The following is an 18340-nucleotide window of genomic DNA, read 5'->3' on the forward strand; positions in this document are numbered from 1 at the left end:
AATGTGGGCATTGCTGGCTAAGCAAGCATTTACTGCCCATCCCTAATTGCCCTTGAGAAGGTGGTGGTGAGCTGCCTTATTGAACTACTGCAGTCCATGTGGTGTAGGTACACCCGCAGATCTGTTAGGAAGTGAGGTCCAGGATTTGACCCAGCGACAGTGAAGGAACGGCAATATATTTCCAAGTCAGGATGGTGAGTGGCTTAGAGGGAACTTCCAGGTGATGGTGTTCCCATGCATCTGTTGACCTTGTCCTTCTAGGTGCTGTTTAAGGAGCCTTGGTGAGTTCCTGCAGTGCATCTTGTAGATGGTACACACTGCAGCCACTGCGCATTAGTGGTGGAGCTAGTGAATGTTTGTGGATGGGGTGCCAATCAAGCAGGCTGCTTTATCCTGGATGGTGTCAACTTCTTGAGTGTTGTTAGAGCTACATTCATCCAGGCAAGTGGGGAGCATTCCATCATACTCCTGACTTGTGACTTGCAGATGGTGGACAGGCTTTGGGGAGTCAGGTGGTGAGTTACATGCCGCAGGATTCCTAGCCTCTCACCTGTCTATTTTTATTTTATTCATTTATGAGATGTGGGCATCGCTGTCTAGGCCAGCATTTTTTGCCCATCCCTAATTGCCCTTGTTCAGAGGGCATTTAAGAGTCAACCAGGTTGGGTGGGTCTGGAGTAGGCCAGACCAGTCAAGAGTGGCAGATTTCCTTCCCTAAAGTACATTAGTGAACCAATACACTTGACTTGCATAGACCTTGTTTGGCTCTTGTGGCCACAGTATTTATATGGCTCGTCCAGTTCAGTTTCTGGTCAAGGGTAACCCCCAGGATGGTGCTAGCGGGGGATTCAGTGATGGTAATGCCATTGAATGTCAAGGAGTGATGGTTAGAATCTCTCTCCTTGGAGATGGTCATTGCCGGACACTTGTTTGGCATGAACATTACTTGCCACTTGCAGCGCAAGCCTGAATATTGTCCAGGTCTTTCTACATTTGGACATGGGCTGCTTCAGTGTCTGAGGAGTCGTGAATGGCACTGAACATTCCCAGTGCCTTGTAATGGAAAGAAGGCCATTGATGAAGCAGCTGAAGATGGTTGGGCTGAGGACACTACCCTAAGGAACTCCTGCAGTGATGTCCTGGAACTCAGACCACAGCCATCTTCATTTGTACAAGGTATGACACAAGTGACTGCACAAGAGAAGTCAACACATGAAGAGAATTTAGTCCGTTATGCCTGCTGCATCCAGAAGCCATGGATAATTATTTGATTGTGAATTTCATGTCCAATCACCTAATTGATTCCCCCTATGCACAACACTAATTTGCTTCAGCTGAAAAAAATAAACTTCAAACATCTCTGTATCCTCAGTCTGGCTCTCAACAGATGACACATCTTGATGGTAGATCAGAAAAGCCAGTTGGGATGGAAAAAGGAACCCATAAGGTTATAAATTATAGATTACATCAGTGTTACAATTTTTACTTAAATTGTTAGGTCAAGGCTTTGGATTTTTTTCTAAATAGAAGCTACACCTGCTATTTGTCAATTGCATTTGGTCTTTTAGCCAAAATGCTCAGTAGGTAATACATATGAAATGCAAATTTAAAATGGCTTTTTTGACTGTTCACTGGAGGAGAACTGTCATCTTTCTGGGTCTTTGGGGGTATAGTGATTGACAGGGGAGGTAAGAATGAGAGAAATGCAGAACTTATTTGGAATATACATAGTAGCTTCAAAGGATGGACCATAATTTGTACCAAATTTTTGCAAACAGACAAAAATTTGTTTCATTAATTCATCAGATCATACAGAAGAAGTTGAGACAAAGCCACTATCTATAACGGCTGTCTTCAGCACTTAAGAAATAGGAAAAGTAGGTCATTTGGCACCTCAGGCCAGTTCTGCTATGCAGTAAGATCATGGCTGATCCGACTGTAGCCTCAAATCCTCTTTCCTGCCTGACCCCATTGTCCTAGGCTCCCTTGTAGATCCATAATCTGTCTAACTCAGCCTTGAATCTACTCAGTGATTCCGTCTCCACTGCTCTGGGGTAGAGCATTCCAAAGGTTAATGGCCTTTGAAAGAAGAACGTCCTCATCTCAGTCTTAAATGGGTGAGCCCTTACTTTTAAACTGTGTCCTCTAGTTCTTGATTCCCCCCAAGAGGGGTAACATCCTCTCAGCATCTCCCCTGTCAAGTCCCCTCAGGATCATATATGATTCAATAAGATCACCGCTCATTCTTCTAAACTGCAATGAATATATGCGAAACCTGCTCACCCTTTCTGGAGAAAACAACCCCTTCATCACAGAAATCAGCCTTGTGATCCTCCTCTGAACTGCAAGTATCTCTCTTCCTCAGGTAAGGTGACCATCTAGGTGCCATCTCACCTATGCCCTCTACAGTTGTAGCAAGACTTCTCTACTTTGATACTCTTATCCTTTGCAATAAAGGCCAACATTTCAACATATAATTTGGGACAGAATTAATAGTCACATGGACAAATGTGGAATAATTAAGTAGAACCAGCATGGATTTCTCACGGGAAAATCATGTTTAACCAACATAGAGTTTTCTGAAGAGATAACAGAGGGCTGATGAAGACAATGCCATTATGTGGTGTACATGGACTTCCAAAAGGCATTTGATATGGTTCTGCACAACAGACTTGTGAGCAAAGTTATACCTCATGGAATAAAAGGGACAGTAGCAACATGGCTACAGAATTGGCTCAGTGTCAGGAAACAGGGAGTAATAGTTAATGGATGTTTTTTTGGGCAGGAGGAAGGTTTGTAGTGGGGTTGTTGGAATGGGCAGATAGATGACAGATGAAGTTCAATGTGGAGAAATGTGAGGTGATACAATCTGGTAGGAAGAATATAAAATAAAGCATACTACTCTAACAGAGGTACGGGACCTGGGTGTAAGTCATTAAAGGTGGCAGGACAAGTTGAGAGAACTTTTAATAAAGCATACCTCCTGGGCTTTATTAATAGGGGCATACAGTATAAGAGCAAGGTGGTTAGGATGAACTTCCATAAGACGCTAGTTAGGCCTCAGCTGCAGTACTGCATACAGTTCTGGGTGCCGCATATTAGGAAGGATGTGAAGGCATTGGAGAGATTGCAGAAGAAGTTGCTGAGAATGGTTCCAGGGATGAGAAACTTCAGTTATGAAGATAGACTGGAGAAGTTAGGACTCTTTGCCTCGCAGTGTCAAACATGTGCCTGAAACTTCCGTGAAGCAGCAGAGTCGAATTGCCACTTCACTCCTACTTACTTACCTGGAAATGAAGCCGCTCCTTTCTCACCCGACGTTCCGATTCAGGCCGGGTGAGAACAGTGTAGTGCAGTGGGTTCTCGAGATTGTGTGTCAAGGGCAGCCGAGTTGGAGGTAAGGAAGCCAACCCATTTTTTTTTTTTTTAAAACAGCACTAGCTGCTGTAAAGCAAGTAAATTTAATGGTCCAGCACTTTGAGAAGCCAGGGAGAAGGTAAGTTTGTAAGGTAAGTGGGTAGGGTTGGGGGGTGAAGGGTCAGGTGGTGATCGAGTGGTTGGTGAGAGGGGAGGGCGGGTGGTTGGGGCACGATGGTCAGTGCTATAGCTACCCAGATGTCAGAGGTGGTTTTAATTCTTCTAACTTTTTCAGGGTAACTATTACTGTAAGACAGTCAGAACCATCCGAAGCTTGCGGTTTATATTGTACTTTCAGGGCAATTGTCCAACAGATGTTTGTTCTTCTTGGGCAATTGCCACACAATCCTTACCTGGGGACTTCTGGGGGGAGGAGGGGGGATCTTTGCAGTACCCCCCCCCCCCGCCCCACCAGTTACAACGTCCTGGAGCTCAGAAGTTATGAGCCATGATTTCCCTTTCACAAAAACATGTCAACTCTACTTGACTGTATTATGTCCTATCAGGGAAGATCCTGCTGGGAAAACCATTACTTCAAAGTTACCATCTGTGACCACAAAGGGTATAAATTTGGAATAAAGGCGTCAGATTTATTTTCTAATTCACTTGTGTGCATTACATATCCAAGTGATTACAGCAAGAATTAAATGCACCGAGCTAGAATTGCCCATGTTATAGGCTTTAAGAAAGCTGTTAAGGCATTTAAAAGGATCGCAGAAGGATTATTTTTGCTGCAGAGTTTAAAGAAAATCAAGTGCTGTACTGCTATTTAATAAATTTTTTTCATCGAATAATTGTATTTACTGCAATAATTTTGGACCTTAGCTTCAGCCTGAATTGCTGACTTATTGTTACAGTGCTTTTTGTCCTTTTAGAAATCAGGTTTATTTGCAGGACAGATTCAGTCTAATAATAACAAAAACAAAACGAGATGAGCAGCCTAGAGATGGACTACAAGTCCTTCACTGGAGCCATAATGCCAATTCGCTCATTAGAGGCATGGACTTGCCTATGGGAGCTGTCTTTTGCAACAGGCACAACTGTGTTGGGGCAGGTCTGAATCCGAGTAATTCTCAGGTCAGACATTTTCAAAAGCAAATTAAAAAGAACACAGCAAGGCTGCTTGAAATTCACAATCCACGAGTACATAAGCAATAATTGCAATTGAGCATGACAGGCATTATTTTTTAGTCTATCAATTGTTAGAATATGATGCCCCTGGCAATGCTGGCATTTATTTCCCATCCCTCGTTGTCTTTGAGGTGGGCTTTCTTCTTGAACCACTGCAGTATATGTGGTGAAGGTGCTCCTACCATGCTGTCTAGGTAGGGTGTTCCTGAATTTTGACCAAGCAACAATGTAGGAAGGGCACGCAGTCAGTGTGGTGTGTGACTTGGAGGATGTTGCATTTCCATGTACCTGCTGCCCCATCCTTCTAGGTGGTGGAGGTTACGGGTTTGGGAGCTGCTGTCAAAGAAGTCTTGAAAACTTGCTGCAGCACTGGTGGAAGGAGTGTGCATTTAAGCTGATGAATGGGTGTTGATCAAGCAAACTACTTTATCCTGAGTGGCTGCAGCTTCTTGAATGTTGTTGCAGTTGTACCTATTGAGGCAAGATTTTCAAAAATTTATCCATGCACAGGACGTGGGCATTGCTGGCTAGGCCAGCATTTATTGTCTATCCCCAATAGCCCACGGGAATGTGGTGGTGAGGTGTTTTCTTGAACTGCTGCAGTCCATGTGACGTAGGTAAACCCACAGCGCTGTTAGGAAGGGGGTTCCAGGATTTTGACCCCGCAACAGTGCAGTAATGGCAATATGGTGCCAAATCAGGATTGTGCGTGACTTGGAGGGGAACTTGCAGGTGGTGGCGCTCCCATGCATCGGCTGCCCTTGTCCTTTGAGGTAGTAATAGTGGAAAAGTGTTCCGTCACAGCCCTAATTGTGCCTTGTGGGTGGTGGTGGTGATGTAAGAAATGTCTATTAATCTTGTAAGATCTTAAGAAAGTAATTGAATATCACAGGAAAGACTCTCTCTCTCTCTCCCTTGTTAATAAATATTCTCTAGCAGCCTGCCAGAGCTGACAAAGGACAATATAGGCCTCTTCTCTCTGACAAGGACATAACTTGGGGCATAGACCTTTACAAAGAACATTTGGGGCTGATGATGGGATTGCATGCCCCATATCTGAAGAAACTGTCTGTGCAAGATTAACCAGCTGTCCCAGCAGACGTTATGTAGAAAGGTGACCTCATAGACTAGGGGCTGGAATAGGAGGGGTACACTTTAGATACCTGCCCTTTGGCAATTGCAAGATTTGAGAAGATGTAACTGAACAAGTGATTGGCATGAACCATCCATTGGACCTCAAAAATAACGTGTATAAATGGGCATTCAACAAGAAAAAAGCATGAACTTAGGAAGGAGATTCTTTAGGGTTGCTAGCTATAGGTCAACACCTTGATCGGCCTAAAGCTGTGGAAGACATCATTATGGCAGGTAGCAGAGGCCAGGCTGTTCTGTCTGTCAGATCCTGGACCAGCAAAACTTCTCAGCTGTCAAGGGTCATATGTCTCCTCTATCTATTCTGATAATGTATTGCAGTTGAAGTATTGCTTCTCCATAAATCACTTTAAATCTTCAGACTGAACCGCTTGTGACTCCTCAACTCTTTTCAGTAAACGGTTACCCCTGAGGAGCCAGAAGGTGAGCCACTCACCGCTTAATCCCTGGCCTCTTGACTTTCTCTGGTAGCCATAACATCAAAATCCAAGTGAACCAGCCAATATTGACCCGCAGGACGTTCTTGCTGGAGGCTTCAACAACAGAGATCTCATAAATGTCATTCTACACCATGAGGGAGCTGCTGCTCTCAAGATTCTCCCTGTTGCTTACCTGAGTGCAATTGCAATGAACTATTTTTCTAGCTTTTAACTTTTTCTTTGGACTAGTTCATATTGTTTTAAATACAGCCAAAAGCAAGTTTGTTCTTCCCTTTTAACAAATCATCTGCCTCTCTTCCCACTTGTACGCTCATTGGAAAATGCAACTTTTACTTGAATCAGTATCAAGAACCCTACGTCTCACATGAAACAACCACAGACTGAAAAGTCTTTCTGCTATAAAAGGGGCTATATGTGTTTGCAGCTCGCATTTGTCTCATGTGTTTGGAAGAAATAAATGTCCCTCTCTTGCGACTGTGTTGCAGTTTAAACTGAAGAGAGTGAAATCTTCCCACAAGCATCTGCTGGTTCAGACCCATAGAATAAAGCCTTAGGGAATTTCTATTAATCAGAAAGAAGCCTTGTTCCCTAACCCCAAGTAAGTACTGAGTCTTTCAGTTCTTTCTAAAAGGGAATACCCTCATGATTGTTGTGAATAAACATTGCTCAGTTGCTCTAAGAAAAGCTGATGCTGATTGGTGTTACCTGTTTTGCATCCACTAAAATTCTGAACTCCAGGTGAAACTGACCCTAATTCTGCTCCAAACAAGTGGATCTTCATTCCCTTCCTCTCTCCCAGGAAATGTGACTTCAGAACTCCTAATGCACCAGTGTGAATGTTTATACTCTCCATAGCTGCACTCCATGTGGTGTTTGAGAAGTACTGCCTGTTTGCAGTCAATAGCTGACACGTTGGACTACCAACCCACATGATCTGTTAAGTGGATTCAGGTTGTCTGGGCTCTTGCAATGCAGCACCCTCAAGAAACCATTATTCCATTGCTGAGATCTCGATTTTTATCTAGGTGCCAGTAAAAGTGCAATGCAACTAACAAGCCTTCCTCCCCCAATATATTGACAATGCCATCATACAATGCTATAGGTTGAAGTCAAAGTCATTTTGCTTTGGAAGAACCAAGCAAAAGCTAAGTGACAATCATCTGTCCAAAATGAAAGGACGAGTGTAAAATCAAAGTCACAGATAGGCCTCCAAGAGACCAAGAAAAAAAGCAGTAGAAACCTTGGGAACTACTGGCTCAATTTGGTGGTCAGATGGAATGTTGACTGATGAAGATATGAAGATGGAGGGCTACCTCAATGCAATATTAAAAGCCTCACCTGAAACATTTATTAAAATCAGAAATTCAATTACCTTGTTCCTCCTCCATCAATAGTCAAGACTCTGATGCCATGTCCTTTGATAGGGTCTGTATATCCAATCAAAGCCAGGCTCTCCCTGACTGCATTCCGAAGGGTTTCATCATTTGCTTGCCTCAGGCGCAACAAACGAGGAATTAGCTTCTCCTGTTTTCAAGAAGAACAAAGTCATCTTAAAAGATCAAAGCGCTCATCACAGGATTTATAACGCATGTTTAATGAAATAAAAGGTTAATACAGCTAGCTATTCTTGCCAAAATAGAAATGAAACATCCATGAAAAGAAATGCTGTTGAAAGGCAATAGAATTAGATTTAGTACGACGCCCTGTAACTGCCCACAGTCTCTGGGGTTTTTTTTTTAAAATGCTCAAATATGTTCTACAGCATCTAATACCAGCACCTTCTACACTGTAATTAAATGTAACTTTTTTGCTAAACTAAGCTTTAAAACTGGTTCCCAATTTTAACTGCAGGCCTCCTTTGGACAGATTGAGCAGTGATTTTAACTTCCATGCCTCGCTTCAATCACGACAGCCAACTTCCCAATTGCTCTAGGTAGAGAGTTGACTGCTGAAACCTACACTGCATCTCACTAATGTTCAAAGTGAAAGGAGACAAGATAAATCGGGTTCCCTTTAGGTGATGAAATTTTGTGTTTTAAAAGCTTGGAAGCAGTGTATTCAACCACAGAAGAAGTGCAGATCTGGAGTGTTCAGTCCATTAGAACGAGGCTACAAAAACTGCCCCTTTCTTCAACTGAACTGAAATTAAAAATTGTCAATTAACTTTTATTTAACTCCCTCAGCCCCTGGAAAAATCACCGGCGAAATTAAGTCAGTCAGGTTTCAAAGGTGTGAACTATAACATAAGATTGACACTTTTAATTTCAATATTCTGTTAGAAGGAGTAGACTTTATGTTCTAAGTGCTCTTTTATTAATATTCACAATTTCACCAGCTTATTTAGTCCACTAGTACTTATCAAGGAACATAAAACAAATAGTAAAATACCCTGATGGCTAATGAATAAAAGTAAAGTCAGGATGGAAACAGGCCCACGATGATACAGACAGGCAGTGGTAGCAAAATGGCAGAAATGTTAAATAATTGCTTTCCTTCTTAACTTACCAGGGAGACAGAGCAGGTGGACATGGTATCAGAAGATTAGAAATGATGTAATTACATTAACACATGAGATGGAACGTTAAATAAATTAATCAACCTTTAGTCTGGACAGATTGCGTACATGCATTTTATAAGAGTCTACAGAGATAGCAATATTACACATATCTACTGAGCTAAAACTAATAAGCTTGCAGAATGGGCAAATAATTGGCAAATTATTTTAAAACACAGATAAGTGTGAGGTACTACATTTTAGTCACTAACAGGACTACTCTGAGGTGTGGCAATCTAAGATTTAGGTTGATCTGTAGTTTCGCATTTTGGCCACTGGGTGACACTGTAAAGCACTATGCTCTTCGAACAGAATCTCACTACCTAAATGGATTTCTTGTGAGCTAAGGAAATGGGTGAAACGTTCGGTCAATTTTTAAATTATATTTTAACTACATAACAACCACCCCCCCCCCCCCACCCCCCGCCGCCGGTAAAGTTTTCACACTCCCGCCAAAATTTCTTGACTCTTCCGTGCAGCCACCAGTCAGCCTCTCACATTCTCATCCCAGCTGAGATTTTTCCCATCAATTTGATTTTTATTCTCAATTCAAGTAGTTTTACATTTTAATGACGATACCTATGTCAACTTAATACTTTTCAGTAAATATTTTTAGATTATGATGGCCCGATTACCACCGATTCTGGCCTACCACCCTCAACCCCCATATCTTGGTGGCCCGTTCACAGCACAACAACGCTGATTCCTTGGACAGCAGTTGTAAAATAAAGCATACATCGTTTGTTGTGGGTTCACACAGCTCCATGCCGCTTCCACACCAACACAATTCTCTCTCTCTCTGAGTCATGCAGAGGAGCTAACAGCATGGAACCTCTGACTTTAACTGATTTGTCACCTTGTTCTCTCTAGGGTATAACTCACTGACCCACTACCAGCAACTGTTGGGATTAGACATATACCCCATCACTTGGGAGGACCCGCTGATAGAACATTCAGACCCTGAAGATGGGAAGTCCTGCAACCTCCCAAGCCCATTCTCACCCTACCGAGGCCTCAAGCTACTGATAGCACATACGAGTTGAGGCAGCCCCTGGAACCTCCACCCACTGAAAGGATATCTACATACCGGAGATGGGATTTCTTCCATCCCCTCTCACCAAAACAACCCCCACTTTCCTGCACTCTTACATCTCACCCAACCCTCTTGACCCAGATTCAAATGCCCCTCCACACCCAGCGTGAACGAAGTGCAATATTTTTTGTCTTGACGCGCCCACGTGCAATGCCATGGGAAGTCAACTAGTGTTCCTTTTAGAGCTCTAGCAAATGGATTCATGTTTGGTTCTTGTCTGGTATGTAGTGGAGCAAAGTACAAATTTTTGTTTGGGGGAGGGGGGGCGGGGTCGAGTTACAAACACATTGCAAATTTCAACCTATTGACTCTTAGGAAAAAAATAGACAAGAATGTCAGTCTCTCAGTTACCTTGACAGCCACAACCCGGCTTTCAGGAAATTCCAGAAGGTGGTAAGTCAGCTCTTCTACTCGATTGACATACACTCTGACATCAGAGGCTCTGTGTAGCGCCTGTACCAAAGCTCTGGTCCTGTTATCCACACTGAACTTGGCAATGATCTAGGCAAATAAGTGACAATGCAGCGATGAAAGAAATAAAACCTTTTCATTGAGTCACTACAACTCTCTTGGACTTAAACAGGTGCAGCCTCTCCCAGGTGGCTGGGTCTTTTTAGAGAAAGCTCTGTGATGCAGACTAACCAACAGTTTCAAAAACAATTTGACCAAGTTCCACGTTGTTACGCAAGCTAATGCGAACATTCAAAATAGGAGAAGTAGGCCATTCAGCCCCTCGAGCCTGCTCCGCCATTCAACAAGATCATGGCTGATCTGCTTGTGTTTCGAGTTCCACGTCACCATCTACCTTTGATTCCCTTGCCTAATAAGAATAATCTACCTCTGCCTTAAAAATATTCAGTGACCCTGCCTCAACCCCTTCTGAGGCAGTGAGTTCCAAAATCGCACAACCCTCAGAAAGAAAATATTTCTCCTCATCTCTGTTATTAAAGTGTGACCCCCTAATTTTAAAACAGTCCCCCCTAGTTCTGGGCTTACTCAAAACAGGAAACATTCTTTCCACGTCCACTTTTTCAAGACCATTCAGGATCTTATATACTTGAATCAAGTCACCCCTCACTCTTCTAAACTCCAGTGGAAACAAGCTGAGCCTGTCCAACCTTTCCTCATAAGACAACCCGCTCATTCCAGGTATCAATCTAGTGAACCTCCTCTGAACCACCTCCAACGCATTTACATCCTTCCTTAAATAAGGAGACCAAAACTGCACACAATATTTGAGGTGTGGTCCGACCAACGTCCTGTATAACTAAAGCATAACAACTTTACTTTTATGTTCAATTCCTCTCATAATAAAGGATAGCATTCCATTAGCCTTCTTAATTACTTGTTATACCTGCATACTAACTTTTTGTGACTCAAGCATTAGAAGACCCAAGTCCCTCTGCACCTCGAAATTCTGCATTTGTTCTTCATTTAAGTAATACTCTGCTTCTTTATTCTTCCTGCCAAAGTGAACAACTTCACATTTTTCCACATTATACTCCATTTGCAAGATTTTTGCCCACTCACTCAAGTTATCTGTCGCCGTCTGCAAACTCTTTATGGTCTTCTTCACAACATAATTTCCTACCTATCTTTGTGTCATCTGCAAATTTAGCTACCATGTCTTCACACCTCTTATCTAAGTCCCTGCAGGACTCCGCTCATCATATCCTGCCAATCAAAGACCCATTTATGCATACTCTCAGTTTTCTGCCAGCCAATCTTACATTCAGGCGAATATGTTACCCCCGACACTATGAGCTTTCATTTTCTGCAATAACCTTTGATGTGGCAACTTATCAAATGCCATCTGGAAATCCAAATACAGTACGTCTACAGACTCTCCTTTATCCACCACACATGTTACTCCTTCAAAGAACTCTAATAAATTGGTTAAATATAATTTCCCTTTCATAAAACCATGCTGACTCTTCCCGATTACCCTGATGTTAAGGTTGGAAAATCAAGGCACAACCTGGGATAGGATAAGAAATTAACACAAATGGAGAAAATGTGTAGACAATACCAAACTAGAGGGACAGCTGAAGATGCAACTAGGGTTCTTCAAAATGAGTTAGGCAAGTGAATTGTCCAATAGCAGATAGAGCTTGATACAGAAATGTATAAGGTAATGCCTAGTGGATGAAATAAAGCACACATGCATCAAACATACTCTGCAATGAAATAGTATAAGGTGAAAATGAATAATCTTAGAGGTACTAGTAGACACAGGAAGTAAATTGAGCATTGAGCCAAAAAGACAGTGCACTACTCACAAGAAAGTCAAAACCATGTAGGGGGTACAAAGAGAGAATCACAGATCTCTAGTGTCATCGGGCTGCTTTATGAGTCTTTATCAGATGGACCCAGGAATCCCATGACAACACAGAAGAAGAGCAAGTGAAGAAGTTTCTTCTAAATTCCCTAATGGATTTCTTGGTGACTATCCCACATTGATGACTTCTAGTTATACTCTTCCCCATGAGAGGAAATATTGGCCCAGATCTTCCGATCCCAATATTGGTGAATGCAGAGACACATTGAGGGCCACAATGACATTGCAAGTCCAGGGAGGCAGCTTACTTGGAGCCTGGAACTTGCAGTTTACTAGAAATAGCCCCTTGGGAGTCCACTCTGATAGTCCTGCTGGGGCCTGTCAGTGTGTAGACTTGAGCTGTTTGCCCAGTGCTTACCCCAGTTATTTACACATTTATTTAGGGATGTAGTCAGCCTTTTCAATCAGTAGGAGTATCACTCCAGCACCACTGACATCGCAACACCACCCCACCTACTCGGATCACCACCCACCCATTCCCTGCCTTCCCCCACTTCACCTCCAACTCCCCATGTCCGGTTTGTCACTATCGGAAAGATCCAGGCCATTGTATCCAATATATCAAAACCTTTCATAACTCTAAAGGTCTCTATTCAGTCACCCCTCTGTCTTTTTTCAAGGTAAAAGAGACCAAGCCTGTCAATCCTTTTCTGATATGTATATCCACACATTTCTGGCATCATCCTTGTAAATCTTCTCTGAACCCTCTCCAGTGCCTCACAGCCTTCTTATAATAGTGACCACTCCAGAACGGTATGCAGTGCTATCATAATGGTGTCCTAACCAATGTTCGATACCATTTTAGCACAACTTCTTTACTTTTCAATTCTATCCCTCTAGAAATATCTGTGCTGCAAGATTCTATGATTCTTAGTATTTATCCATCCACCAACACCAAACAAGTTAGCTAATCAGTTTTCTCAATGTTGTTTGTGGGACTGTCATGCATGCAAACTGATTACCCTGTTTGTCAGAATGGTGACTGCACTTCAAGCTTGTTATTCTTCACTTGGGAAACATAAAAGGGTACAAAAGAAACTTTTCATTAACAACGTCACGGCTTGGAAGCTGCAGATCTATTAAGCTGACCAGGTGGAAACATACATTCATTTTTCAGTTCTGCATCAGTTGGTAATTTTAGGTGTTAACATACTGATGTGGGAACCTCCACCATCTCAAATTTCTGTACTTTAAAATTATATCACTCAGGTTCATTTTGTCCAAACGAACATACAAATTAGGAGCAGGAGTAAGCTCAAGCATTCAATAGGATCGTGGCCAATCTGATTTTGGCCTCAGCTCCACATTCACATCTACCTCCAATACCCTTTGAATGTTTTTAAGGCAGAGGTAGATAGATTCTTGACTAACAAGGGAATCAATGAACCTGCCTCTACTGCTCTCCGGGCAAGAGAGTTCCAAGGACTCACGAGGCCCTGCAAAAAAAATAAATTCTGCTCATCTCCATCTTAAATGACAGACTCTTTATTTTTAAACTATGTCCCCTAATTCTAGTCTCTCCCACAAGGGGAAAATTCCTTCAGGATCTTATATCTTTCAATAAGATAACACTCCACTCAGGATCTTATATCTTTCAATAAGATAACACTCCACTCAGGATCTTATATCTTTCAATAAGATAACACTCAATCTTCTAAACTCCAATGGACACAGGCCCAGCCTGTCCAGCCTTTCTTCATAAGTTAACCCCACCATCCCAGGTATCAGTCGAATTAACTTTCTCTGATCTGCTTCTAACATATTCATATCCTTTCTTAAATAAGGATACCAAACCTGTACACAATACTCCAGATGTGATCTCACCAACACCCTATACAACAGTAGAAAAACATCCCCACTTTTATATTCCATTCCCCTTTTAATAAGCCACATTCCATTTACCTTCCTAATCATTTGCTGTATCTGCAAACTAACTTTTCCTGATTCCTGTCCCAGGACACCCAGATCCCACAGAACCTCAGAATCCTGCAATCTTTCTCCATTTAAATAGTATGCTGTTTTTCTATTCTTCCTGCCAAAGTGGACAAGTTCACATTTTCCCACATTATTCTCCATCTGCCAAATTTTTGCCCAATCACTTAACCTATGTCCCTTTGCAGACTCCTTGTATCCGCTTCACAACTTACTTTCCTATCTATCTTTGTGCCATCAGCAAATTTAGCAACCATACATTTGGTCCCTTCATCCTAGTGATTGATATAAATTGTAAGCAGTTGAGGCCCCGGCATTGATGCCTATGGCACTCCACTCGTCACATCTTGCCAATCTGAAAATGACCCATTTATACCTAGTCTCTGTTGCCTGTTAGCTAACCAATTCTCTATCCATGTTAATATGGTACCCCCTACACCATGAGCTTTTATTTTGTGTAGTAACCTTTGACGTGGCACCTTAAGTGTCTTCTGGAAATCTAAGTATAGCCCATCCACAGGTTCCCCTTCATCCACGTTCTTGTTTCTTCCTCAAAGGACTCCAATAAATTGGTCAAACATGATTTCTCTTTCATGTTTGAAAGACTGCCTGACTGCATTGAGATTTTCTTAGTGCCCTCCTATAATTTCCTTCATAATAGATTCCAGCATTTTCCCAATGACAGATGTTAAGCTAAAGTCCCTGTAATTTCCTGCTTTCTGTCTCCCTCCTTTCTTGAATAGAGGAGTCACATTCACTATTTTCAAATCTGATGGGACCTTTCCAGAATTTAGGGCATTTTGTAAATTTAAAACCAATGCATCTATTATCTCAGCAGCCACTTCTTTTAAGGCCCTGGGGTGAAGTCCATCAGGACCTGGGGACTTGTCAGCTTTTGTTCCAACAATTTTCTCAGTATCCTTTTCCCTGGTGATAGTAATTGTTTTCAGTTCCTCTCAACTCCTGATTTATAAAAGTTTCTGGGGTGTTATTTGTATCCTCTATAGTGAAGGCAGACACAAAATATCCGTTCAATTCATTTGCCATTTCCTCATTTTCCATTATTAATTCTTCAGACTCTCTCCCTAGAGGACCAGCGCTCACTTTATACTGCTTTCATATTTCTAGCTAGCTTTTTCTCGTACTCTAATTTCTCCCTCCCTATTAATCTTTTAGATATTCTTTACTGTTCTTTCTATTCTGTCCAATCTTCTGACCTTCCACTCATCTTTGTGGAATTATACACTTTCTTTCAATTTTATACTATCTTAACTTCCTTAGTTAGCCATGGATGGTGCATCCTTCTCTTAGAGTCTTTCTTTCTCACTGGAATCCATCTTTTATGAGTATTCTGAAATAGATCCTTAAATCTCCGCCACAGCATATCTATTAACCTATCCCCTAACATAATTTCCCAGTTCACTTTAGCCAGCTCTGCCTTCATGGCCTCATAATTGCCCTTATTTAAGTTTAAAACACCAACCCATGGATCCACTCCTCTTTCCCTCAAACTGAATGCGAAATTCAATCTTATTCAAATATTAGGATCACCACTACCTAGGGGTGCCTTTACTATCAGGTCATTAATTAATCCTGTCTCATTGCGTATTACCAGGCTTAGTATAGCCCAATCTCTGGTTGGTGCTAGATGCGCTGCTCTAAGAAACTGTCTCGAAAACACCCAATTATCCAGTCCAATTAGTCCAACTGTCCAATTATCAACCAAGTTATAATACAGATATATCATTGTTTTGATAATTGTCTAAGTATTTAATTTATGTTATTTCCAAAGATGAAAAAAATGGTCCACTGACCCAGTCTGGTAAAATTCTGAACCAACCCGAATAGCATTTTTTGATATGTAGTGTTCATTGTTCAGTTATTATTCTTGTGTAGGCAAACACAGCAGTTTGTGCATAGTAAGGTCCCACAAACAGTAATGAGACAAAAGACAAATTAATCCATTTTGATAGTGTTGGTTGAGGGGTAAACATTTGAATTACAGAATCATACAGCATTGAAGGAGACCATTCATCCCATCATGTGGCTCAGTAAAAGAGCTCATCCTAGTACACATTAATGATGAATAAATACTAGTTTTCAAATCCACTTTAAAAATAAGATGCACCACGTGGGGAAAGCAGAAGATGAAAATGAAAACTCGAGGAGATAAAGCAGATCAACGATTGCTGCATATGCCCAGATACCTAATCACACTTTGAGTCACTCAAGCTAACCAGATGCTGTAAATAGCCATGGGATAAATGACTAGTTAAGTATAATTTTGGTCAGGATGCTTTCAGATGCTTTTCTTCCCTAGATTCTTTAATATGCGCCTGAACCATCAGAAAAAAGACAGATTGTCAGTTAAAACTCTCTTCCAAAGGTTGGCTCCTCTGACAATACAGTGCTTGCTGTCACTACATTTGATTAATAAAGGAGATTACAAGCTCAGGCCTTTGATAAGAAGCTCAAACCTGCAACCTCCTGACTGTTTGGCTTGAACAGAGCTCCGAATGCTTTTTGTCCATCCAAGGCTCTAATCCATACTTGTCAATTTAGAACAATAATGACTAAACTTCATGGGGTGCAGGTTAACAAGAGGGAGCAGCGGCAGGAAAGCAGGTTCTTTTTGGAGTTGAGGTGACTCTAAAATGACACGTTTGGCATTGCAAGTTGAGAACTAATTAATACAATAAGTGAACCAGATGGGTACAAGGTCCACAAGAGCATGACTGATGAATGAACAGCCAACATGGCTCTCATTTGCTTCTGGCTGCCTGTCTGAGCTCACTTAGATAAGTGCATCTACAAAAGATTGTTTACTCCATGCTGAATAAGCAGGAACTTGACTTGTTTTTCAATATTTCAATAATTTGATTTGGAGAATCAAACTTGAGAATGGGGGCAGGCGGTGTGTGTGTGTGTGTGTGTGTGTGTGTGTGTGTGTGTGTGTGTGTGTGTGTGTGTGTGTGTGTGTGTGTCTTGAGAACATAAGAACATAACAACTAGGAGTAGGCAATTCAGCCCCTCGAGCCTACCCCGCCATTCAATACAATCATGGCTGATCTCATTTCGGCCTCAACTCCAATTTCCCGTCCTCTTTTCATAACCTTTCAACCTGCTACTAATTAAAATCTGTCTATCTCCTCTTTAAATTTATTCAGCGTCCAGGCATCCACTGCACTCTGAGGTGGTGAATTCCACAGATTCACGTCCCTTTGAGAAAAGTAATTCCTCCTTGTCTCTGATTTATATCTACTACCCCTTAGCCTAAAACTATGGCTTCTCGTTCTAGAATGCCCCACATGGGAAACATCCACCCTGCGTAAACTTTGTCTATCCCCTTTAGCATCTTATACACCTCAATTAGATCTCCCCTCATCCTTCTAAACTCTAGCGAGTATAGACCTAAACTGCTCAATCTCTTCTCATGAGACAAGCCCTGCATCTCTGGAATTAATCTAGTGAACCGCCTCCAATGCAATTACATCCTTCCTCAAGGGGACCAAAACTGTGCACAGTATTCCAGGTGCGGTCTCACCAATGCCTTGTACAGTTGCAACAACACTTCCCTATTTTTATACTCTATTCCTTTAGCAATAAATGCCAAAATTCCATGTGCCTTTCTTGTTACTTGCTGTACCTAGCTTTCAGCGATTCATGCATGAGGACACCCAGATCCCCCTACACTGAAGCATTCTGAAGTTTTTCTCCATTTAAATAATAAGTCACCTTTTTATCCTTCTGATCAAAATGGATAACCTCACACTTATCCACATTAAACTCCATTTGCCAAATTTTGGCCCATTCATCTAACCTGTCCATATCCATTTGTAAGTTTATTTCTTCATTGCAACTTACTTACCCACCTATTTTGGTGTCATCTGCAAACTTAGCTATAGTACCTTCTATCCATGAATCCAAGTCATTAATATAGATTGTAAATAGTTGGGGCCCAAGGACCGAATCCTGTGGCACCCCACTTGTTACAGCTTGCCATCCAGAAAAAGACCCATTTATCCTGACTCTCTGCTTTCTGTTGATTAGCCAATCCGCTATCCAAGTTAGTATACTACCCCTAACTCCATGTGATCTTATCTTGTGTATTAATTTTTTGTGCAGCACCTTATCAAAGGCCTTCTGGAAGTCCAGATATACTACATCTACAGGATCCCCATTATCCACTTTGCTTGTCACATCTTCAAAGAGATTTAGCAAATTAGTCAAACATGATTTACTCTTCATAAAACCAAGCCGACTCTGATGGATTGCCTTTTGAC

General features: G+C 41.7%; 1 protein-coding gene across 2 annotated transcripts in view; it reads right to left on the bottom strand.

The window, feature by feature from the left end:
• Window positions 1-18340, bottom strand: part of pnpla8 (patatin-like phospholipase domain containing 8) — a 66433-nt gene that overhangs the window by 46347 nt on the left and 1746 nt on the right. For both annotated transcript variants that reach the window (XM_041215988.1, XM_041215987.1), the window contains exons 2-3: window positions 10139-10288; window positions 7513-7664 (exon numbers count right to left, since the gene is read on the bottom strand). In XM_041215988.1, coding sequence (XP_041071922.1) covers window positions 7513-7664; window positions 10139-10288 — 302 coding nt within the window. The remainder of the gene's footprint in view (window positions 1-7512; window positions 7665-10138; window positions 10289-18340) is intronic.

Source organism: Carcharodon carcharias, chromosome 21, assembly GCF_017639515.1.
Source record: "Carcharodon carcharias isolate sCarCar2 chromosome 21, sCarCar2.pri, whole genome shotgun sequence".
In the NCBI taxonomy this organism is placed as follows: Eukaryota; Metazoa; Chordata; class Chondrichthyes; order Lamniformes; family Lamnidae; genus Carcharodon; species Carcharodon carcharias.